At 44.0% G+C, this 24,384-nt stretch overlaps 1 protein-coding gene across 1 annotated transcript in view; it reads left to right on the forward strand.

Moving 5' to 3' along the window:
- Positions 1-1,530: 1,530 nt before the first annotated feature.
- Positions 1,531-24,384, forward strand: part of Hhip (hedgehog interacting protein) — an 80,343-nt gene continuing 57,489 nt past the window's right edge. Inside the window, exons 1-4 of the mRNA XM_070022136.1 lie at positions 1,531-1,815; positions 7,115-7,307; positions 13,644-13,800; positions 14,506-14,707. Coding sequence (XP_069878237.1) covers positions 1,531-1,815; positions 7,115-7,307; positions 13,644-13,800; positions 14,506-14,707 — 837 coding nt within the window. The remainder of the gene's footprint in view (positions 1,816-7,114; positions 7,308-13,643; positions 13,801-14,505; positions 14,708-24,384) is intronic.

A 24,384-nucleotide genomic window follows, 5' to 3' on the forward strand; every position in this document is an offset into this window, starting at 1 on the left:
CGGATCTTTACTTGGGGAAAAGAACACAGCTGATGGGGGGGTGACTAGTGGGGAACACTTCAGACTGGGTTCTGGGGGTCGCGAATCAAAGGCGACCGTGTAAGTGGCTGGAGCCTGGGAATCCCGCCCCGGATCCACGTGTGCTCGGCGGTAGCGTCCTCCAGTGATTTACAGTGGAAGTGGCCCGGACAGGAGAAGCTGTGGCCGGGGTCCGGGGCCCTGCGGCGACACAAACACCCCGGCAGGCAGTTCTTCCCAGATACTCTTTAAACACCAAATCCATCAATAGTAAATAAGAAGTAAAACCTCAGCCACGCGCCCGAGCCCGGGACCCGGGTCTGGAACGTGAGGGGGTGGGGGCCGCGCCCGGCGAGGCCGCCGCGCCCGCGGTGCTCGCTCGCGCCCCGGGCCGGGGCTCGGACGGCCGCGGGGTGTGCGCGGCCACCGACCGCGCGGGCAGCTCCTGCGGCCGGGCAGCACCTCGGTGCGCACACCCCGGCGGCGGGAGATGCACCGTGGACGCTGACAGAAGCCCCCCCCCCACGCCCCCGGCAGGGACAGGTGTCCGCGGGCGCGGCTCAGCCCCAGGGCGGTGGTGGGGTTCTCCGAGGAGGCGCCGGCACCCCGCAACCCTCCGGGAGGCGGACTGGGGAGGGGGGACCTGCTACCCCGAACCCCCAGCGCCCTCCCAGCCCCGCACGCGCACGGTGGTGTTCGGGCAGCCCCACGCCAGCTCGCGCCGCTTGGGGTCCGCCCGCAACCCGCCCCCCCCCGGGCTGAAGATCAGGTCCTGGGGGACCCCTCCCTCCTCACCTCGGGCAACCCCGCTCTCCCCCGCTCTCCGGGCCGGGATCTCCAGATCGCGCCCCCCCGCCCCGCCTCGGGCTTGGCCTGGCCGGGAGGGAGAGCCGGGCCGGGGACACCCCCGACGGGGCGCGCGGGGCGCGAGGCGCGCGCCCCCGCCCTTCCCTCCTCCCACCTCCCTCCCCCCCAGCCCGGGCGGGGGCGCGCGGGAAGCGGTGACGTCACGGGGCGCGCGGTGGCGGCGCCTCCCCGCGCGCTGGTTAAAAAGAAGAAGAGAAGAGCGGACGAAACATGAGAGCCGCGCGCGGAGCCGCGCCGCCCGCCCAGGACCCCGCGGCGTCTCCCGCAGCATCTCCCGCGGCGCCTCGCGCGGCGTCTCCTCCAGTATCTCCCGCGGGCCCCGCGTGCGCCCCGCCGCCGCCGCCGCCGCCGTCCCCGCCGCCCCTTCGGTGCCTGCTACCGTCTCACCTAACCGCTCCCGGTCCCGGGACCAGGGGACCTCTATGAGCCGCGGCTCCCCGTCTCCTTCCTCCGCCGCCCGCCCCGCCGCCCCCGCCGCCCCCCGCCTCCCGGCGGCCGCGCCGAGCCCCTGACCCCCGCGGCCGCCCGACCCCGCCGCGCGCGCCGTGTCCCGCGCACACCCCGCGCCGCCCCGCCGCCGCCGCCGCCGCCGCCCGGGGGTCCCGCGGCCGCCCGCGGGGGTCCCCCCGCGCCCGCGCGCGGACCATGCTGAAGATGCTCTCGTTCAAGCTGCTGCTGCTGGCCGTGGCGCTGGGCTTCTTCGAGGGGGAGGCCAAGTTCGGAGAGCGGGGCGAGGCGGCCGCCGCGCGGCGGAGGCGCTGTCTGAGCGGCGGCCCCCCGAGGCGCCTGAAGCGGCGGGAGCGGCGGCTGCTGGCCCAGCTGGAGCCGCTGGCGGGCGGCGGCGGCGACGTGCTGTGCGGCGGCTTCTACCCGCGCCTGTCCTGCTGCCTGCTCGCCGACAGCCGGGGCCTGGGCCGCCTGGAGAACAAGGTAGGCGCGGGCCGGGCCCGCGGGGCCGCTCCCCCGGGGCGCGCGCGCGCGCGGCTCCGCTCGCTCGCTCGTCGGGGCGGCCCGGCTCCCACCTCCCGGCCGCGCGCCCCGGGGTGCGGGCGGAGGCGCCGGCGGCCGCGACCCCCGCGGGCGAGCGGGGCTGCTGGGTCGCTCATCCTGATGAGGAAAAGAGAGGCGGGAGCCTCCGCGCGGGGCGCCGGGCCGCGAGGGACCCGCGCCCCCGGGGGGCCGCGGCTCCTGCGCGCGCGGGCAGGGGGCGTCGCACCCCGCTGGGGGACCCCCTGCCCCCCTCGGCTCGAGGGGGGACCCCACGCCCCTTAGCACCCAAGACCAGGTCGCTCGCTCCCCCGTCGGGCTGCAGCGCCGTGGGGTCCGGCTGTCCGCGCCGGCCAGCCGTCCAGGGGCCGGCGTCGGGGCGGGGCGGGGGGGGGAGGACGGGGAGTCCCCCCCGGGGTGCGCACGGTGCGGGGTGCGGCACCGCCCTGCGGGGTGTGTGTGCGCGCCGGCGCGCGTGCTCACAATCAAACCATCAGGTGTCCCTGCCCTCCCCCCTCTCCCCATTTTAGGTTTCTTGGGACGTTGCAGTTGTCAAAGACCTGAGAGACTTGGAAAACTTGTGCTCCAGTCTGGCCGGCCCAGGCACTAAAAAAATACCCGGCTGAATCTAATTTTTATGCTCAGTTCACGGTAGATTTCCCTCCATTCTCATGTAAACAGCTCCGACGAATCAACATATGTGTCTGGGTGGTATCTCACTTTGTTTTGTAACAAAAAGCCATATTGCATCATTTAATTTGCTCAAGTCATGCAAATAGGGAAAAAAATCAATAGGACAAAAAGGGGTCGACTTCTCCTCCTCCCCACTAAACTGCTGCCCACACACGGAGCCCTGTTGCTTATGGCAAAAGAATAACAACAACACCATTGTATTTGTTAGTTGGTTCTCTAATGGGTGAAACTAGAGAACATCGTTCTCTTTCAATCCCCGGCTCTGTCCAAATGTCCATGCCTTTTGAGGGAGCGTTTGTCCAGCTCGCTCTATTCCCAGATGAGTGAGAACTGTCTTGCCACAGGGCTTCGGCTGCAAGCCACCCTTTATTCTTACCATATGCAGCCGCCGCTGTGAGACCCGGGGAACGGATACTAAAAGCGTTGTATTCCAAACAATGTCATTAAGCGCCAGGATTCTAATTGAATTAAGTTACAAAGCCAGCTACATTCAGATTTCTTAAAGGTTTTTCCCAGGAGCCCCCCAAGAACCCGGAAATTCAGAGAAGGTTTAGAAACAGTTGTCAGGAAAGGTCCCCGGGTGTCTCTGGATGCCTGGAATCTTCCAGGAAGATGCAGAATGAAAACTTTGTTCTCAAATAAATATAGTTGGGAGAAGAGGATGGGTGGTAGGACGGGCAGGGGGAGGGGAGGTTAATCCCTTAAGGGAGCCTATATTTGATTTTCTCTTGAGGAAATAATTTTTTAAGGAAGCAATCTGCCATGACAGCTATCCAAATTCCTTTCTGTTTTATGTGTTTCCAGTAGCCAACAACCCCTACTCTTTTGGAAAGTGTGTCTGAATTAAGTTAGGTCCATTAGACTTTCTTGGTTCCATTGCAAGTGGTTTATAAACGAACAGTACCCAAATTGTTCAAAACAGAGATTCGATAGAGTTGTGCAAAGGCATTCTTGACTTACGTGAGTTCTCAAATTTTAATAGTTTTTAAAACATGTTATTTTATAATAAACATCAGTGTTTCCCTTTTTTTCCATAAGCCTTCCTGGATTATAATATATGTTAGGGTCATATTTCATAATGTGTGTACAGGAGAAATGACGATCATTTGAAAGAACCCTGTTTTGTTTGTGAAAGAAAAAAATACGGATTTTTTTTCATTTCTGCAGCTTTTCTAGAAACTGCAGTAGTAGCTTTTTCCTCAGGAAAGAAATTTCTTAGACATATAAATAGCATCAAACTCCATAGGAATACTGGGCATGCTTAGCTATGCAAAGAAATCTCTACTAACATGTTTTCTTTAATGAGCTACCACTGAGTTTAAGTCCTTGGACATGGTATAGTCTCATGTTTTACATCTTGGTGTATTTCCATCATGTTACGTATTCTAGATTGTTAACTAACTACCATTAAAAAACAAGTTCTGCCAAAAGTTAGGACAAACATAAGTCTTCACAATATTTTTTGCAGCTCTTATGTGCAGCTTGTGACAAGGATCTAATTCCCATTAGCTAAATGGAATCTGGAATCAACTGAAACACTCTCATTTCTAAAACTTGTAGCCAAACAGGCACAGAAGTTCTCTCTACCTTGGGTGGTTTTGCAGCCAAAGCTGTCAAGGAATGGGTGAAAAGTAATTGTTTTCAAGTGTGCCCTTTTACAATCATTTGTTTGCTCTGGCTCTTTCAGGGACAAAGGCTATTGTTGAACACATCCAAAACTAAACAAATAACTCATCCTGGGGTCCCTTTAACAGCTGCCTTAGTACAATGATCTATTTACATATTAGCCTAAAATTGAAACTGAACTCTGTAATGACATAATCCAGCACTATAGTCCGGAGGGGCATGTGTTCTACCCAACAGCTGAACAACCTTGTAGGCATATGATGTTTTAGAAATAACTTGTGTGTGTGTGTGTGTGTGTGTGTGTGTGTGTGTGTGTGTGTGTGTGTGTGTGTGTGTGTGTGTGTGTGTGTGTGTGTGTGTGTGTGTGTATGTGTACCAAGCCATTTTAAGGCAATATCTCAATGGACTGTCACAGATTTTCTTCTCCTGTCCCTTCATTGAACCCGTGTGGGTTACCTTGTTTCATTCCTTTATAAATAAGGAGAAATACAGAAGGCTTCTGTTGCCTGTTTTACTGTTTATTGATAAGCTATCTTTGTAGGCTAGGCCTTTATTCTGTATTCTAGTATTTATCTCACCTTTCTTCTATGCATTTCACTTTCATAGTAGGCAGTGATTAAAGGATGACCTGCCAGATGTTCCAACTTAGTCATCAGTAGCCACAATCATTACTAAGCATGCTGTAATGATGTTTCAAAGTTTTACATGATTTCCAAAGTATATTTAGTTTAAATCACCATAATTTGATGTTTTTTTTGTATTTGGCTTTTAAAAATCAAAACAGGAAATTAGCTTAAATTTCTTCCTAAGATTGATGGCATTGTCAGACATAAAGTTGAAGATCTGCATGAACACAGACACATGGCCAAAAACAAGAAAAGGAAAGGAAAGAAAAAAAAAATCACTGCCCTCCCCCCCACCCCCACCCCCCCACTACTCATCTGTCTAAACCAGTGTTGCAGCTTGGGCTGAGTCAGTTTAATTGACTTCAGTAAGACCATTGGTTCATTGAAACCAAAGCCAGAATGATGGCTCTATCTATCTTCAAATAGGTATGCGCTGCAGCCCTCACACGAAGCAGAATGTGACCATCCTGCTGAGCCGGAACAGCATGCAGCGTTACAAAGAATAATATTATACTTTATTTCTGATACTCGATTTGCTGAATCCTCCTTCTGAAACTTTTGATGGGAGAGCTTGTGGCCAGGACACATTCCAAATTGTAAAAGATCAAATTCTTTAGGCACTAACATCAAGCTCCTCCTGAACAGCAGCTGGCAGAATATATAGGGATCATGTTGTGTCAGTTAAAAAAAAAAAGGAAGCATCCATTTTCTCCATAAAAACAAAAGTTATTACAATCTAATTTCAGGCAGCAAGAGGCGGTAGCTTCAATGATCTGCAGTTGTTTTATTCTGAGTGGATTGCTTTCTGATAAACAAACAGAATCAAGATGAACTTTATTAATATTGAACAGGTCTGTTGAGATTTGCCAGAGTATGGAGAATAAAAGATATTTGAAGTATTCTTGGAATGCAAATTCTAGCTGTCTGGTGTATGTTTCAGTTTACAAAATTTGAAGTATTCACCCAATTGTCAATTAAATAAATAGCTAAAATAAAAATAGGACCATAACTAATAACTTATTTTGAACATTGTAGGTAATTCTAATACATCAATCATATGGTTGGATCTTTTGCCCCCTGAGATAGTATAATTTCTACTGGACTTTAAAGTACTGCATATCAGATTTCAATATGCTTGTATTCAATGTTTTTTTTTTAAAGTTGTCTTGCTCTTTTGGATCCAGTTTTTTTTAATGATCTCTGTAATATCCCCGTCCAAAAGCCATGTGATTTCTTCAAACTAGAAACTTAACTTGTAATAAATATTATCCTTAAGCAATGGTCTGGCACTTAAAACTTTTAACTTTGGTACATAGTTCCAAAGAAGTCATTTAGTAGAAACAAAGTTGGATAAATGGGGAAAAAGATAAATTTAATTCACTTTATATTATATCATATTCTGAAAAAAAGAATCCATGCTTGAGATAGCATGTTTTCTTCCTCAAATATTGAGCTGACATTATCTTCTCTATGTATTAAGGAAACCCCTGATCAGGTTTTCAAAATCGAATATCAAGGCCTCTTCTACCTATGTATTGCTGACATCAGTGAATCATAAGTCCCTAATTGGTCTTACTGAAATAAAAGACATATCGTTGAAAAAAAATAAAACTAAAAGTATGCCTTTTCCTTTAAAATTCACTACTATACAAAAGCACTTTCATTAAACTCTTGTGTTTGTTCATGTTTATAACATACCTGAGCAGCTAGTTAGAAAATTTTTTCCTGGCTATGATATAATGAATAATAAAATTTGGTCTTAAACCTATTTAATTCAGCTTCGGGTATTTTTATAGAACATGAAAGGCAGTTTAGAAAACTTTCCCCCTGGAGTTTGCAGATTGAAAGTTAAAAATGTAATTCACATATAGGTTTGAGACTATCATATTAGGAATTTCAGGTATGAAACAGATTTTCACCTAAGACAGAAATAAACCATATCTTTAAAAAAACTTGTGTTAAAATTGTTGAAGGTTAATAAAATTTAGTATATAAGGCAAAAATGAAGTGATAAATAATTAAGCGGTCTACATGGAATTGTCTTTGAATTTTCCTCACTGGAAAACCAGATTCATAGACTTTAATTTGCATGGGTCCGAAGCATGTGTGTGTCCTGAGGACCATACAAGATCCCTGGAGTCCTTATCAAGGAACCCTGTATAAGGTGGCACAATGAGTCTTTCCAGAGAGTTTCATGGTCTGAAGAAAACTTCCCGACTTAAGTGATTTCCAGACAGCCTGTCATAACCTCATGCATCAAAAAAAGATGTTCAATTTTGATTTTTTTTGGCTTTCAGATATTTTCTGCTACCAACAACACAGAATGTGGGAGGTTGCTTGAGGAAGTCAAGTGCGCACCCTGTTCTCCGCATTCTCAGAGCCTGTTCCACTCACCCGAGAGAGAAGTCCTGGAAAGAGACCTAGTACTGCCCCTGCTCTGCCCGGACTACTGCAAAGAATTCTTTTATACTTGCCGAGGTCATATTCCAGGTAAGAAAAAAAGAAAAAAAAAGCATAAATTAAATTAATCATTGCAATATACCCTGATAAGACAGCTGGTATTAAATGCTTATTGCTGAGCACTCACCTCTCAGAATCCCTGCTTTGCTTTCTAAGTAACTTTTATTGCTGTGAAAAGTACTCTAATATCAAAAAAGTACTATAATATCAGTCTACAGTATGGGAGGTAAATCAATACTATAGAGCTGAGCACTTGTGGCTTATCCTGTAATCCTAGCTACTTGCGAAGCTGAGATCTGAGGATCCTAGTTCAAAGCCAGCTCTGGCAGAAAAATGTTGTGAGACTATTATCTCCAATTAACTGGCAAAATGGCAGAAGTGGAGGTACAGCTCAAGTGATAGGGTACCAACCTTGAGTGAAAATTTTAAAAAAGCCAAGTGAGAGCACAGGGCACTGAGGTCAAGCCGCGGAACTGGTGTGCATGCACGCATGCGCGCGGGCACACACGCACACTAATATACGGGGCAGACTTTATACACATTAGCTTATCAGTACAAATTTCTTTTTTGATTTTTTTTTTTGACCTAAGGACTGAACCCAGAGCCTTGAGCATGCTAAGCATGCTCTCCACCTCTACTCAATACAAATTTTTTGTTGGAGTCTTCCTTCCCTCCCACGGCCAATATTAACATAGTCTCTTCTACACAGCTGACATGTGACTGGAAAAAGCCCACTGACTTCTAAGAGTTCTCTACAAATTGAATATGCCTAGGAATCTCAAAATGTCACATGTGACACAGCCCTTTCACATAAAATGCCCAGTGCTAAGTCTCAGAAACCTGTGTGAAGGTTGGAAGAGTGGACAGAGGATAAAATCCGAGTCCCTCCCTTATTCAGTGAGTACACAGAGAAGGCTTTGGATAAATGCAGAAGCGTGTGCCCGTGGTCTCACAAACACACCTGGCCATCATCATATTTCAGACTCTGATAAACATATGCATCCCTAGGCTGTGATTAAGTTTATCATCAGAACCTTGTGAATGTGGGTTGTTGTTGCTTTAATTGGAAAAATCAACACAGGAAGAAACAAATGTAATGAGACAAATTATGTTTAGTTAGGCAATGTTACACAAAGCAAACTTTTATGAACTGTTGCATGTACTCAACAGATTTTTTTTGTTTTTCAGTACTGATACTGGGGCTTGAACTCAGGGCCTGAGTGCTATTGCTTAGCTTTTGTGCTCAAGGCTGGATCTGTACTACTTAAGCCACACCTCCACTTCTGGCTTTCGGATGGTTAATTGGTCATAAGACTCATGGATTTTCTTGGCCAGTCTGGCTTTGAACCAGGATCCTCAGATCCCTTCTGCATAGCTAGGATTACAGGCGTGAACCACCAGCACCTGACTAGAGATTATTTTTTAACTGCTCTATACATTTTAATGTTTTTTTTTCCCCCTGACATTTTTATGGTCAATAGAATTCTCTTATAAGTGCTTTTGTAATAAAGAAACATTTTGACTAGTAGCTTCCTCCCTTTGGGTATAGCACGAGGTATACCTAAATCCACGGAATGGGAAAATATTATTATTGTTTTTATAAACTACAGCCACGTTCCTAAGACTTTTCTTAACCCAGCTGTTTCTTCCTCTTGACCACATTCCCCAAAGCACGGTGGAGTAGGTCAGAGTTGCTCAATGGCCTGCAGAGAAGCGATAACAGACTATAAACCAGAAAGGTTCAAGTCTGCTTTTCCTGTCACACCTTGAAAGGGACACCAACCCTCTTCCGCTTCCCTTTAGCTCCCCTTGAGAAACCCCCTGTGCTCTCTGCTAGGCATGCGGGCCCCTTCACGGGACGGGGGGGGGGGAGCTTTCTGTATTTCGTTCTTTTAGCATCCTCCCCCTCAGAAAACCCCCACGGCATCCCCCCCCAAGAGGAAAGCTCAGCCGACAGTGCAGAGCGAGTCCTGCAAGCAGGCCTGCCGCTCCCCGGGTCAACATATGTGGTGACGAATGATAAATTTATTTTTCTCCAAAGTTTGTATATATGTAAAACTGCTGAAGTGCATCAAGATGTCAAGTGCTCTTGGTGGCCACCCAGGCTGCCTTGAAAGATAACCAGATGAAAGCTCTCCTCTCGAAGCAGAGAGTGCCCGGTGCCTTCTACACAATGGAAGGCATAGGCCTTAGCCACAGGCAGACAGGGCTGTCCTTCCTAGGCTTACACCAATAATCATTTGAAATACTTGTCCCCATGCATGTCCCCAAGGTGAGCTGCAATAAGGTACTCTATGCATCATTTGATTGATACCCATATTTGTGTGTGTGTGAGAGTCTGTGTGTGTGCGTGCATATGCATGTGTCTGCAAGTGTGCCAGGGTGCTTTTCCCTCAAGACTGGCATTCTACCACTTGAGCCACAGCTCTACTTGCAGCTTTTGCCTGCCCCAGCTGGTTTGATCCTCAGATCCCAATTTCCTGAGTAGCTAGGATTCTAGACATGAACCACTGGCCCCCTGCTTTGTTAGACAGATTGATCCTTGAAAAGCAGGTTGCCATTTTCTACAGTAGAATGCACAAGGTGGGACTCTCTACCCCCTCCCACCTTTGCTGCACAGAAAAGTATCTTTAGACTTGTAGAGTGCTAGTTTTTCAGAAATGGGTATATGAGCAAGTTTGTCAGAATTTTACCTTTCTAAGTCCGTATAATAATATGGTTTACTTTTTTTGGTAGTTCAAAATTGTGGAAAACAGCTACTTTGAAATTTTTTTTTTAGAAGGAAAGTTGTCAACATATCTCACTTCCCTTACAAATGGCCTCTTCTTTCTAGAAATCAAATCCTTGAAGAGAAGGAAGGCATCCTGGGGGTGTTTTTTTTTTCTAAAAGAAAAAATTTTTTAAGAGAATTGAGAGAGAGGGAGAGTCATTTTTCCCTCTGTTGCTCAGTATGTGAAGAAATAAATATATAAATGACCTCACCTGTTGCTTTTCTTTCATAGGCTAACGATAGCCCGGCCATTTCCAAATACTCTTATAGCCTGAATTTAGTTCATTTCTAGACATATTAATTTAGAAACAATCATGAGTCATTTATTTCCCTCCTAAAAATGGGAGAAGAAATTAAACAGCAATATAAGTAAGCATGCATAAGAATTTTATTAACCTCACTATTCTCTAGTTGTTAGGGAACTAGCATTTCAACATTAGCAAAACAAAACAAAATGCTGAAATGACATTAAGGTAACACAGGAGCTCTATTCTTAATCCCCCCAAGTTTTTTTCTTTCACCTGAATGAGCAGAGTAGAAACTCTGTTGTTCATTAAAAGGTGGCGTAATACTCTCAGTGGAAAGCATGCTAATGGCCACCCATTCACCAGCCCTCCTCCTTTCTCTCTACCTGTTATCATAATGGTTTTCGTCAGTCATCTCTGCAGCCCTGGTTTATTGTAGTGTGAAAGGTCTGCACCCAATTAGTTCAATTGGCTTAATCCTGTCGCTAATGAGGCCAAGGTCAAGAGTTTGAGTCTATTGAGTTTCTGGAACCCACAATGGCTCCTAACTACATCAGATCCCTTACACAGATGTCCTGTTAGTCCCAAGGACAGCAAGCCAGTGGGCATGGACGGACACTCCATTAGAGCGCGCTCTGTGTGTGTGCAGCCCCTTTTGCACAGGGGGCTCATTTCCCTCTTTTCCTTTTCGTGGTGGACACACATATAAGGAAGAGAGATAACTTCTCTAGAATACACGTTGAGAAGGGAAAATTTATATTACAGAATGCTCCCTAGGGATAACTGCTTTGCATGTCAGTAGTCTGTAGAGTTTTCTGTGGTATAGCGGAACTAGAATCCCCACGTCAGGAGCCAGTGGCTCACACTCCTAATCCTAGCTACTCAGCAGGCTGAGACCCAAGTCAGTCCTGGCGGCAAAGTCTATGAGAATCTCATCTCCAACTAACCAGCAAAAAGCCAGAAGGGGAGCTGTGGCTCACGTGGATGTGAGAGAATGCTAACCTTGAATGAAACAGCTAAAGAACATCACCCAGGCCCTGAGTTCAAGCCCTGGTACTGGTGCACTCAGACAGCAACAATAAACAAAAACCGCTGCAATACTTTGTGAGTATGGACAGTTCACACCCATCACGTTCTACTAATCTGGAACGGGCTGAATGCTCGCCTCCAGCCAGCCACTCCTCAGGGAGCCTGTGGAGGGCTGCGGAAGGGTTCATCTTCCCTTGCAAGACATGTTGATCAGTGCCTTGAAATCAGATGCTTTTTGAATCCTCACTACAAGATGGGTCTGTTTCATCACTGTCCACAGCAAAAGCAGATCCTTCAAGGGAAAATGACTAATGCTACTTTTAAAAGGATTTACTTCATTCCATAAATCATGGTTGTAAGAAAAAGGTGCACATTTTGTAGTAAAAGCCTCCGGCACTAGCTCCCTCCTTCGCATTGCAGTTCCTCGCGTGGGCCTAGGGTTTGTGAGATGAAAGGAAGGATTCCTTATTAATGTTTTTTGTTTGTTTTTTTGTTGGTCGTGGGGCCTGAACTCTGGGTCTGGGGGCTGTCCCTGAGCTCTTCAGTTCAAGGCTAGCGCTCTACCACTTGAGCCACAGCACCATATCCAGCTTTTTCTGCTTATGTGGTGCTGAGGAATCCAACTTAGGGCCTCGTGCATGCAAGGCAAGCGCTCTACCACTGAGCCACCTTCCCAGCCCCATTTTTTGTATTTTTATGATTTGTCAAGACTACCTCCTGGGCCACAAGCTTATGGATATAGATGAATGTGTTCTCAAGAGAGACTATTTGAAAGTGATTTCTTATTTCCTTCTATTTGTCCCCAGCTATAAGAAATCCTTTTAAAAATGATATCAGCATCTGGGTGCTGGTAGCTCATGCCTATATTCCTAGCTACTCAGGAGACTGAGATCTGAGGATCATGGTTCAAAACCAGCCCAGGGAAGGAAATTCCATGAGACTCTTAGCTCCAAGAAACCATTCAGAATCCTGGAAGTGGCACTGTGGCTCAAGTGGTAGACCACTAGCCTTGAGCTGAAGAGCTGAGGGACAGCGCCCAAGCCCAGAGTTCAAGCCCCACAACCAACAAAAAAAAAAAATGGTATCAGCCACCAGCATTGCTCATTGATTGCTCCTGAGGTGGTACTGATTGACAGACTACAATGTTGGAATGTACAGATTATGTGCTGAAACAAACTTGAACTTTCCCTCCCTTAATTTTACTCAAGGAGACTTGTTTACCACCAGTAGGCAGTTGTCATCCAAGTGCTTAGCCATTGAAGAATGGAAGGAGAAAAGTTATCTCTTGTAGTAAATTGCTCAAGACAAATAAATGATGCTACAACCTTTGGTCCTCTCTCCAATTTCGAATGCTTGAATGTTTGTTCAAAGAAAAGTAACTTTCCAGTTCTTGGCCCCTTCCTAGGGGTGTTTTAGTTCAATGATATGTCAGCTTCTCTGCTTGAGAAGATTAGATAGGGTAAGTTACAAATTGCCATTTATGAAATAGAATTTTCGAATTGCAAAATCATCATTATCTATACATAAAGTACAGGGAAAAGGTTTTTTACTTATTTAGAAACAGAGGCCTTAGTACTAGCCTCTACTTACCACTTGAAGGTCACACAGGGAGTCAGTCATTTAGTATAAAGATTTTTAAAAATATCTTTAGTTGTTCAGAGGCATTTCAGTTCAACGTATCAGTTTAGGGGTGCAACAGGTCTTGACCAGTGCCACCCTTCATCATTCTTTACCCATCTGTCCCCACCCCACTGGTCCCCTCAAGTTACCTGATTACATTTTCCTATGTGTCCCTTGAATAGGATGATTCTGTTTTCCCTCCTTTTCTCTCTCTTATAGGGCTCCTTATTGAATGGCATCTGAGGGGCAACCCAATACGACTTATAAAATATCCCACATTGGTCCTTGATAGCCTCTTCCTTGATTGTAACTTGTCTTTTTCAGGAAGTAATTTAGTAGGGGAAAATGCCAGAGAGGGAGGAAGTCAGCTCACCGCTCACTGAGGAAGCTTGGAACGACAGTGCAGTAGTTACCAAGCATCCCATAGCTGGTATCACGTGCATTTCCTACCAGCCTGGGATATGCCGCGCACAGGCCACTTTTTACTGCAGTTCTTCATCTTTTTCTTTCTGGTTAAAGAAGAAATTATCTCCCCTCCCCCCCCCCAACCCTCATGCAATTCCAATTGTCCATCCATCCTTCTATTTCCATTACTTATTATCCTAGCATATTTAGATACTTTTTAAAATAAGACACCAAATGAGGTAGTTCAGCTGCAGTGCCGTATTTCTGATGAGTCTTTTCACCATTTTTTTTTTTAAGGTTTCCTTCAAACAACGGCTGAGGAGTTTTGCTTCTACTATGCCAGAAAAGATGGTGGGCTGTGCTTTCCAGATTTTCCCAGAAAACAAGTCAGAGGGCCAGCCTCTAACTACTTGGATCAGATGGAAGAATATGACAAAGCCGAGGAGATCAGCAGGTCCATACATATAAATGTTCTTGATTCTTGAGAGAGAAAAAAGTGACAAAACTGTGGTTTTAAAAACAGTCCCTCAACTGTGCGTGCTTATTATGTTCAGCAGCTAGCTCTATTCCCCAGTCGCTTGGTGCTTTCTTTTGGGTAGTTTGCTTTTCTAAAATCATAGCTTAAATGCTTTTAATACTTAGACCACTAATCCCATGTTACGAGCTTGGCTTCTCTATGACTCATATGAATTTTATGGGCATAGTTTTAAGCTTGAATTTTATGATTGTTGTAAGCTTATGGTGCTGTGGAAATATTCGGTACAATTATTATTAGCAAATCAGATTTTTATAAATAGATCTTAGAACCTTCTCAGTCCCTTCTTGTAAGGGGTTCATTATTGTCAGTAAAAGCCCATTTTAATTATAGCCACTGCAAGATGAGATAATGAGCCGATGAAAATGTTAAATACTCATGTTTTGGATCCTCACTTTGGCTTTCTGAGAGAAAGCCATTTTACTGTTTTCCATTAAAAAGTTGAAAAGGAATCACAAGAATCACACAAAGGTGTGAGTTGGGTGAGCTACTCTGTGTCTTTGCAAAACCATTGGTTTCTAGAAGAAATGGATTTTGGGAAGGATGATGAGCGCCTCCCCTCCCTCCTTTGTCTCAACAAAGACACACAAGCCTTACTGTTGGTGTCATTTTCCATTCGTTTAGGAAGCACAAGCCCAACTGCTTCTGCGTCCAGGAGGTGGTGAGTGGGCTAAGGCAGCCCGTGGGTGCAGTGCACAGTGGGGATGGCTCTCACCGGCTCTTTATTCTGGAAAAAGAAGGTTACGTGAAGATTCTGACCCCTGCAGGAGACATTTTCAAGGAGCCTTATTTGGATATTCACAAACTTGTTCAAAGTGGAATAAAGGTTGGCTTTTCAATTTTTATTTATCTTTGCAGTGGCTATGTTGGTGTTTTGTTTTAGAGTTCATTTTCCTCATGAAGGTATTTCTCTATAACAAAAGAAAGAATGTTGAAGGAGAAAGGTAGGCAACGTAAAAGAACAATTGGGGTAGCCACATTCAATGTTTATGCTATTTTCTAGCAATTGGAAAAATGCAATTTGGTGGATATTTTAGCATTTTTTCCCTAGGCAATTTTCAAATTTAAAATGACTTGACTTTGTAAAGAGTTTGTTTAGATATTGTTTAGTGGGCATAACATTTGATGGAACATCACCATTTGTTAGCACCAGAAGGTTTTTGGTTATTTGACAATTCCACATTGTTCTTTACTGTATCTATTTTTGAATCTGTCATGTAAAAATGTTTCTCACGCTGTGGTGTCCATGTACAGTATTTTGCAGGTAAGTCAAATACTTTTATCTACAATAAGTCATTTATGTAGTATGTGAGCACACCTTTCCCCTTCTCTTCCAACCTCTCTCAATTTGGCTTATCATGCTAAATAATCTAGACATGTGAATAAAGATTGTTTCCCATGAGCGAAATGGCAATAAGCTACACGTTGTGGCCTTCTAACATCCAGACACATTTAACAGCTCATGAATATTTTAGAATGGAGAAATGGGGAAAACTATCTATTCTGTTTTTTTAACTGGAAAACATTAAAGGAAGGATGTATCTTTTGTAGAAATGAATTCCTTTGTCTTTTGTATTCTACTTAAAGGTCTGATCACCAGAGTCAGGAGAAACAAGTCAGGAAAAAAATACAGAGATGATCCTAAGACCTAGCTAGCACCTCTACATTAGGGAACAGTAGAATGAGTCAATTAGAATGCAGATAATGCCGTAGAGTTTGGAACACCCAGGCTCAAGCTGGTGAAGTGGTAGTGTCAAACTCAGCCATAAGAGAAGTAAATATTTTAGCTGGGCTTGGTAGCTGTACACCCAGCATTAGGAAGTTAAGGCAGGAGAATCAGAAGTTTGAGGCCAGCCTGAGTTATATAATAAGACCTTGCCTCAAAAACCCAACAAAATAAACAAACAGACCTCTTATGGCAAAGGACTTTGGCAGCAAAAGACAAATCATTTGGGGGGGGGGAAAAATCTTCCTTAATTCAGTTTAAACATTCTCCCAGTAAAACTTCTCATTAGAATTCACAGCAAGGAATCAGAGTGAAGCATTGATATTTTGCATATCAGGGTTCAATAAAATACCTGCTGAGTTGCTTCCTGATAAGTCACTGCCAGGTGTTAAAAGCAAAGTTGAAGATACAAGTACAATTCCCTAGCCAGGGCCCAGGAATGTGCTCTCTGAAAAGAACAAATGAAGGAAAAGACCATCCTCTCTGAGCCCAATGATTAACAACTACGTACACTTTGATATAGTTCCTTCTTGTTTTTATATTAAAACTAAATAAATATTTTTCTTACAAAAACATGCAAGCACATGTTAGCAAATGGGAAAACAGACAAGCACCTGTTACTATTTCTATTTTTGAGGGTTTTTCTTTTTCCTCTAAGAAACTTTCAAACAAAATTAAGATAAAAGTCACACATACATGATATATGTTTTCTGTGTATCTCTTCATAAGTGTTTCCCTTTGTATGTGCATGTGTATGTGTGTGTCCCTTCATGTATATTTATGTGTGTTCTCTTCAGCCTCTTCTTTTCACTTAACAGCATACCTTGAGATCTCCCACATTTGTAAAATTTTCTCAAAAACTTAAACTTTAAATCTTTTGAAAAAGGTGTTACATATTTCCTTGTTGGGAAACATTTAGGGTGATTCTAGTACTTTGTTCCTTACTTTTTATCCGTAAAAGCATTATGGAGTTAAAGGATATATACTTTAACACACATAACCAATTTACTTTTTTAAATGTATTTTTAAATACCTGAGAAAGTAACAAACAGCTTTTAAATATTATTTGAGTAAAACGCTAGTATCAAAAAGATTTGTGTGGGTCAGGCATGGTAGTACTCACTTGTCATCCATGTACTCAGAATAAATCAGAGAATCAAAGTCCAGGATAGTTGGGGTAAAACCATGAGACCCTATTTGAAAAATAACTGAAGCTATCATTATTAAAAAGGATTTACGTGGCTCAAATGGTAGTGTGCCATAACAAGTATGAGGCCCTACAAACCTGAGTACTACCAAAGAAGGAGGGAAAAGAGGAAGAAGAGAAGGGGAGGAGGAGGAAGAAAAGGGAAAAGGAAGAAGAAAAAGAGGAGGAGGAGGAAAGGAAGGAGGGGGAGAAATAATGCAAAAACTAATACATGCAAAAGGGGCTCGGGGTTCTGACAAACTACTTAAGAAATAATAAAACTGATTTCTTACTTCTACTTTAACTTCCTAAAGAATGGCTGGCTGCCTTTTGCTTTAGAGTCTCTCTCCTTTACTTTGCACCCATCCATTGGGCTCATGATTGAAAGCTTCACTGGGATAGTTGGTCCTGACATGGAGACATTTCATCACATAGTAAAATTGTACAGCCCCAGGGTATGGCAGTCCCATTTTCTGTGGTATGTTTACACTGCAGGCCCAAGCAGCGCAGTAGAATTTGGCCAAACCCATAAGAAATCCTGTAGAGTCTGGTGTCCTTTTTATCCAGAAGAACTTTAGGGTTTCTGGAGCGTAAACTTCAAAATCCATTATTCTAGTAACTGATAGGACATATTTTCAAGTGTAATATTTAAATTCTCTTGAGTGTTCAGCACTAAAGACGTCAGTGAGTGAGGAATCTGCCGCAAAGGTGTGAGTGTGTATTCTGAGACCACATCGTGGCTGCCTCATTCTCTTTCCAATGCTTAGAAACATTGAAAGAGGAGGCCCCTGCTGCTGGCTCATGCCTGTAATCCTAGCTAGGCAGGAGGCTGAGGTATGAGGATCGAAGTTTGAAACCAGATGGAGCAGGAAAGCCATGAAACAATTTATCCCCAATTAATTCCCCCCCCAAAAGCAGGAAGTAGAGCTATGGTTCAAGTGGTAGAACGCTAGCCTTGAGCAAAAAAGCTCAGGGACAGTGCCCAGGCCCTGAATTCAAGCCCCAGGGTGCCTCCCCCTCCCCCCAAACAAACAAAATAGAGACTTCTGCAGGCAAAGGAGCAGATGCCAACACACTCATGAGCTGATACCACTGATTGTGGCAGTATAGGCTCAGCAGGAGAGCAAGCGAGAGCACTCCCATGGCTAGTTTACAGTGAGTGATTTCTCTGGCTTAAATATATATATATGTGTATAAATATATATTTATATATATTTATTTACATATAAATACAAATATATATATGAAGTCAGAATGTCCATAAAATTATTTTTGTGTTCACCAACTATTATTTTTCATAAGAGATGCAAGTAAGAATTTTCAAAAATTATTCTACATATTTTTGCCTCTATTCTTGAGGTTTTAACATTCTAAGAGAAGGCATAAAGTTGCTTAACAACTTTATGGGTTGCAATAGCCAGCTCACAGAATTAATAACACATACAAAATCCAACTTCTACATGCCCAAAATGAAAACTCTATAAACCACAAAGGAGATCCTGACAATTATATAAACCACAGTAGAGATTAATGACTAGTAGGAGTCAATTAAATCAGACATAAAGAAGAATCTATGATTGTAAGCATTTCTAGAGGTACTAGCTTTTAAAAATCTGGAATGCTCTCTGATAATTGTCCCTTATGAATTGACAGTGATTTTTTTTTGGTGGACAAAGGTCTGCAGTTGACTGATCTCTTAAACTTCTACCAATCCTGAGCTGTAACTGCTGAGTGGAAGGCCATTGGCAAACAGCCAGGCATTAAAGAACTTGGACATGAGTCCTGACTGAAGTTAAAACTATGATGTCTCATTTTTAAACAGCAAAACCAGACTGTTCTGTCTAAAATTTAAGAGATTATAGTATCGTGTGGGCTTAACATATTGTAAGAATTATCTGGAAACTTGTAAAGCATACACTAAGGAATAAAGTATTTCTCTGGTGTAAGAAATAAGCTGTGGAGGGCTGGGAAGGTGACTCAGTGGTAGAGTGCTTGCCTTGCATGCATGAGGCCCTGGGTTCCATTCCTCAGCAGCACATTACCTGAAAAAGCTGGAAGTGGCGCTGTGGCTCAAGTGGTAGAGTGCTCACTTTGAGCTGAAGAGCTGAGGGACAGCACCCAGGCCCAGAGTTCAGGCCCCACAACTGACAAAAAAGAAAGAAAGAAAGAAGCTGTGGAATTAAAATTAAAAAGTAAATAAGAAATATGTTTTAAGAAATATGTAGCAATTAGCCAGACATTGGTGCTCACACTTATAATTCTAGGTACTCAGGAGGCTGAGATCTGAGGATTGTGGTTCAAAGCCAGCCCAGGCAGGAAAGTTCATAAGACTCCTATCTCCACTTTAACCACCAAAAATTTGGAAGTGGGGGTGTAACTCAAGTGGTAGAGTGCTAGCCTTGAACAAAAAGGCTCAGGTACTGTGCCCAAGCCTTGAGTATAAGGCCCAGGATTGGCCCCAAAAGAAAAAAAATGTAGTTATTTCCTATATTTTTGGTGGCTAATTGTTAATACTGACAGAAAAGAGTGGCCCAGCGATCAAAATGGTTAGCAATGTCTTCATTGTGTGTGCGTGTGTGTGTGAGTACACACACACACGCACACACACACACACACACACACACATCATGCTGTTTAATCTCAAAAAGAAAACATTACAAAAATTGTAGTATGGGGGCTGGGAAGGTGGCTCAGTGGTAGAGCACTTGCCTTGCATGCTCGAGGCCCTGGGTTCAATTCCTCAGCACCACATAAGCAAGAAAAAAGCCGGAAGTGGTGCTGTGGCTCAAGTGGTAGAGTGCTAGCCTTGAGCTGAAGAGCTGAGGGACAGCGCCCAGGCCCAGACAGAGTTCAGGCCCCACGACCGGACCCCCCCAAAAAAAATTGTAGTATGTATCTTGAGGGGAAAAAACATCTTTAGATACTTGGTGGTTTGAAATATTTAAGTTGAGTTTATATCCGATTTTTTTTTTTTTTTACTCAGAACTTCTAGCAAGTACTAGAGTCCACTTCTTCTGTCTAAAGTCCTTGGGAAAGAGAGACCAGTGGTTCATAAGAATGGCTGTCTGGTCAATATAATATCCTGGGAGTTTTCAAAAACTCAAACTTCGTTAAGTCAGAATAGAGTTGGGCACCAGGCCTAAAGCTTTAGACAGTAATTTCAAAGCATAAATAATTTGCAAACCTCCAGTTCAGACTGAGCCACTTCTTGGGTCAGTTACACAAAGAACAAGACACATTTTCTCTGCTTGATCTAAACCATGCCGTTGCTGGCATGACCACTGAAGTACATGGCTGCTCACTGGTTGTCATTTGTCCCTGTACCTTTAGTTATCCACTTAGCTTGTACTTATTATTTTGAATAATTTGAGTAACGAGATGAATTCACTGTGGTAATGTGAAGGCACTTGATATAAAGTTTTGAAAACAGTGTTTTGATAGTGAATTCTAGCTGGGCACTGGTAACTCATGCCTGTAATGCTTGCTACTCAGGAGGCTAAGATCTGAGGATCATGGTTTAAAGCCAGCCTGGGCAAGGAAAATCCACGAGGCTCTGATCTCCGAATTAAAAAACCACCAAAAAGCAGGAAGTGGAGTTGCCATGCCCAGGCCCTGAGTTCAAGCCCAAGGCCAAGAAAGAAAAAGCAGGGGACGGAGGGAGGGAGGGAGGGAGGAAGGAAGGAAGGAAGGAAGGAGAAATGAATTCTAATTAGTAAATTGCTTTACCCATTGATTTTGCTCCTTTTTATTTTTTTCCCACTTCAGATTATGGTGCACAGTTTGTTGTCAAAATTGTTAATTGTTTTATTCTTAAAACACCTGATTTGCTCTTCTATCAGGAAACTTCTCAGTAAGCACCAGCATCCTCTAAGGTATGCTTGCACAATTTCCCCCGAAGTACTCCCGATTACTCAGGGCCCAGGAGCCATCTCTAGCCTTGCACCTGCCACCCCCAGGGACGCCACCCCTGCAGGAAACTAGAAGCCCCATTTCTGGTCCCCGGGTTCTCACAAGTGGGCCCAGGACAGAGTGCGCCTCCCTCCCCGCCCCTAGCTGGTAGCACGCAGCAGACAGAGCTGAGAGACTTGTCTATCATTGGAGTAAGTGTCACTGGACCTCTGTGCTTCTCTATCTACTTGGATCCTCACTTCAAAAGATGCTTTTTGAAGGAGTCCTTTCACCACGGGAGGAGAGGACAGAAGGCTGAAAGCTGCCGCTTGTCCGGGTGACTGAGCGCATTGAGGTAGGGCTCTTGAGAGCCAGCAGTCCGGCTGCCCGGCAGCCCCAGGGGCATTTGGAGAAGGCTGGGGGGTCTGCCAGGGAGCCCAGCCTGGGAAGCCTCTGATTTCACAGGCCTGTAAATCACTCACATCATTATGACCATTGAAAGTTTGGTGAAATCCAAGGAGTCATCGAGCAGAAGGTCTATTTGTGGTGAACTTTGTCAGAGACCTAGCCTGTCATATTTTTCTGATTCTGACGTATAGTCCTAGGGCAGCTAATGAAATGGTGGTGGTGTGATTTTGCTTGAGTGAAAGGAGTCAAAGCAGACGCGAGAAACAATTTGCTTTTCCAAAGTAATTTTAGAAACCTAGCATACATACATAGATATTAGGTATGTATGTATACGTACAGGGTGAAGAATCTTGGAATATATAGGAGATAATTCCAAGAAAAATTGTTGGAACTAAAGTTAAACATGCTTCAGATTGAAAGAAAGCACATGTTTGGCTGAAAAGTGAGAAATTATATTTGTAAAACCTTATAATAGAAGAAGCACTATTCTCGAGGGTTTCTGTATACTGCATACATTTAAACAGTTTTGGACATACCAAGTTTGCACTGAGAAGTGATTAAACTTCATCAGAAAGTGTTGTGATGCAATGGTAATAAACATTAAAGAAATTTGAAAAGTGGTAGAAATTATCTTCCCCTCAAACAAACCAAAAAAAACACCTTTTTGTTTTGATAGTTTATAGAGTTTTGGTTCCAAACATAAACATAATTTAAATCTGAAAGTAAAGTTTGTGACTGAGGCAGTTTTTACTATCAAGGTAGAAGTGGAAGAGTTTGAATACAGTTATCTTTGAGTGCTGCTGAGACTTCTCTAGAAATGACCTGTAGACCCCATCATTTTCAACTTTAGTTTTTCCAGCTGAGTCGAGAAAGGCCTGCGTCTCCTCTGCATTAGGTCTCATAAGTCATGGGTGAGGTGAAGAAAGTTCTTACATTAATGTCTTTATATTTATCCAAGACTTGAAGAGCAAAGGAAATAGAGGCAATAAATCTGAGAAATTTTAGGGTAATCATGTAGTTGAAGTGAAATGTGAAGTCTAGAGAAGACCCACACCACCTTTGGAAAGCGTTTCTCCTGACATGTTATGCACTGGCTCCTACCTACTATGTGACCAGACCAGAGAAGTCCTGCCAATGTCAGCTGTCATGGAGCTCTGCTGGCCATGTTGCCTCATGACAAGAAAATATCAGGCACCACAGAGATGTCTCTAAATAGGGCACACATCGAAAGATACATAGTATTCTTTTCATGCAAGTTCAATTGTTAAGAGATACACTGGTCTGTCCTTCCTTCCTTCCTTCCTTCCTTCCTTCCCTCCTTCCTTCCCTCCTCCTCCCCCTCTCTTTCCCACCCTCCCTCCCTCTTGAACTCAGGCCTTGAGCTTGCTTTTGCATAAGGCGCTACCACTTGAGCCACAGCTCCACTTCTAGCTTTTTTTTTGGGGGGGGGGTAGTTTATTGGATATAAGAGCCACAGACCTTCCTGCCTGGATTGGCTTTGAGCTGAGATACTCCTCTTGCACCCTCCAGAGCTGCTAGGATTACAGGCATGAACCATTGGCACCTAGTTTTATTTCTAATTAATCAGGACCATCTATTTTCAAGCAGAAACTTTGCTAAACCATTATCTAGAGCACTTCTGTAATCTTTATAGTAACCCCATGAGGAAAGAGGCATTTACACCAAAATGCTGAGACGGTCCCCAGAAACCAAGTTAATGGATGCACATTGAGCAAGGGGGCGGTTCTTTACCATTTACAGATTGAAATGTGTCCCCAAGAGAAACCACACCTTCCTTTTGCATCACCCTTTGACATCAGGTGTAAGGCATCCCTGCCTATCTCAGGATCAGAAAGCCCTTCCCTACAAGGGCCTGGAGTTTCTCCCACCGCAAGCCTCCTGATGATTAAGCACAAAGCAGTTTACCCAGGAATTCTGCCTCAGCATTTAATCATAATTTGCTTGCTTTCATAGTAGTTTTTCCCAACCTGGATATTATAGTAATGTAGGTCTTTTTTGTGTTTATTTTGGAACATGGTTTATGTCAATCTGCCATAGAGTTAATAAATTGTAGGATTTGCAAAGGAAATATAGTGGTGCTGAAAACTTAAGAAGGCACTTTTTTTTTTTTAACCCATGAGCAACTGTTGGTCAAAGTACAGATTCAGAATGTCAGAAGTTGGAAGGGGCAATTGGATAAATCTGCTATAAAATTAATTTGTAATGTCATGTTCCTAAGTGCATTACTCAATGAATTAGTTCCCTAAAATGCTGAGCAGTAAAACAAACCATGAAGTCAGACAAGAACTTTTTTAAAAAGGTGCTAAAGTTGAACACAATAGGAGGTAATAATAGGAAATGTGCTGAGTTCTGTCAGAAATAAGAATGAGTAAAGGGATGCTTTAGTTCCTACCCTCTTAGCCCTCAGGCCAGAACAGACCCTCTTCCCATCACATTAGCTCAGGATTTCATAGACAGTCTCTGAAGTCTCTGTGCACATCTGCTCTTGGGCTTATTTCTACCTTCCATGACCAACCTGGAGAATTTGCTTATACAGCATACAGCTCTCAGCAGTTCTTTCTTCCTATTATTTATATGATAAAGATGTATCCCATAATTTTACATTACATATGTATTAACTAGATATACATAATAAAATGCACATATTATATGTACAGTAGACATGTACAGAGATATTTCATCAATTACTATAATACATTTAAACAATGTCATAGACAGTATATATCCATGGACATTTAGTTATTTAAGAGCATATAAAGTCTATGATTATACCAAGTTGTCATAAAATCAGAGGGGTCTAAATTCGAGGCATATCTCAAAGATTCTTAAAAATTAGAGCACTGGCTAGAAATTAAAATGATCATTTCACTTCTCAACTCAAATATGCTTATTTATCAAGAACATCCAGGGCACATGATCACATCAAAAGCTTGAGAAGAGCCGAGCGCCGGTGGCTCACGCCTGTAATCCTAGCTACTCAGGAGGCTGAGATCTGAGGATTACGGTTCAAAGCCAGCCCAGGCAGGAAAGTCCTTGAGACTCTAATCTCCAATAAACCACTAGAAAACCGGAAGTGGCGCTGTGGCTCAAGCCATGGAGCGCTTGCCTTGAGCTGAAGAGCGCAGGGACAGCGTCCAGGCCCAGAGTTCAAGCCCCACGACCGACCAAAAAAAAAAAAAAAGCTTGAGAAAACGTTTTCTTTCTTTCTTTCTTTCTTTCTTTTTTGGGGGGTCTGGTCGTGGGGCTTGAACTCTGGGCCTGGGCACTGTCCCTG

This window comes from Dipodomys merriami, unplaced genomic scaffold (genome assembly GCF_024711535.1).
Source record: "Dipodomys merriami isolate MVZ:Mamm:240054 unplaced genomic scaffold, mDipMer1.0.p SCAF_15, whole genome shotgun sequence".
Lineage (NCBI taxonomy): Eukaryota > Metazoa > Chordata > Mammalia > Rodentia > Heteromyidae > Dipodomys > Dipodomys merriami.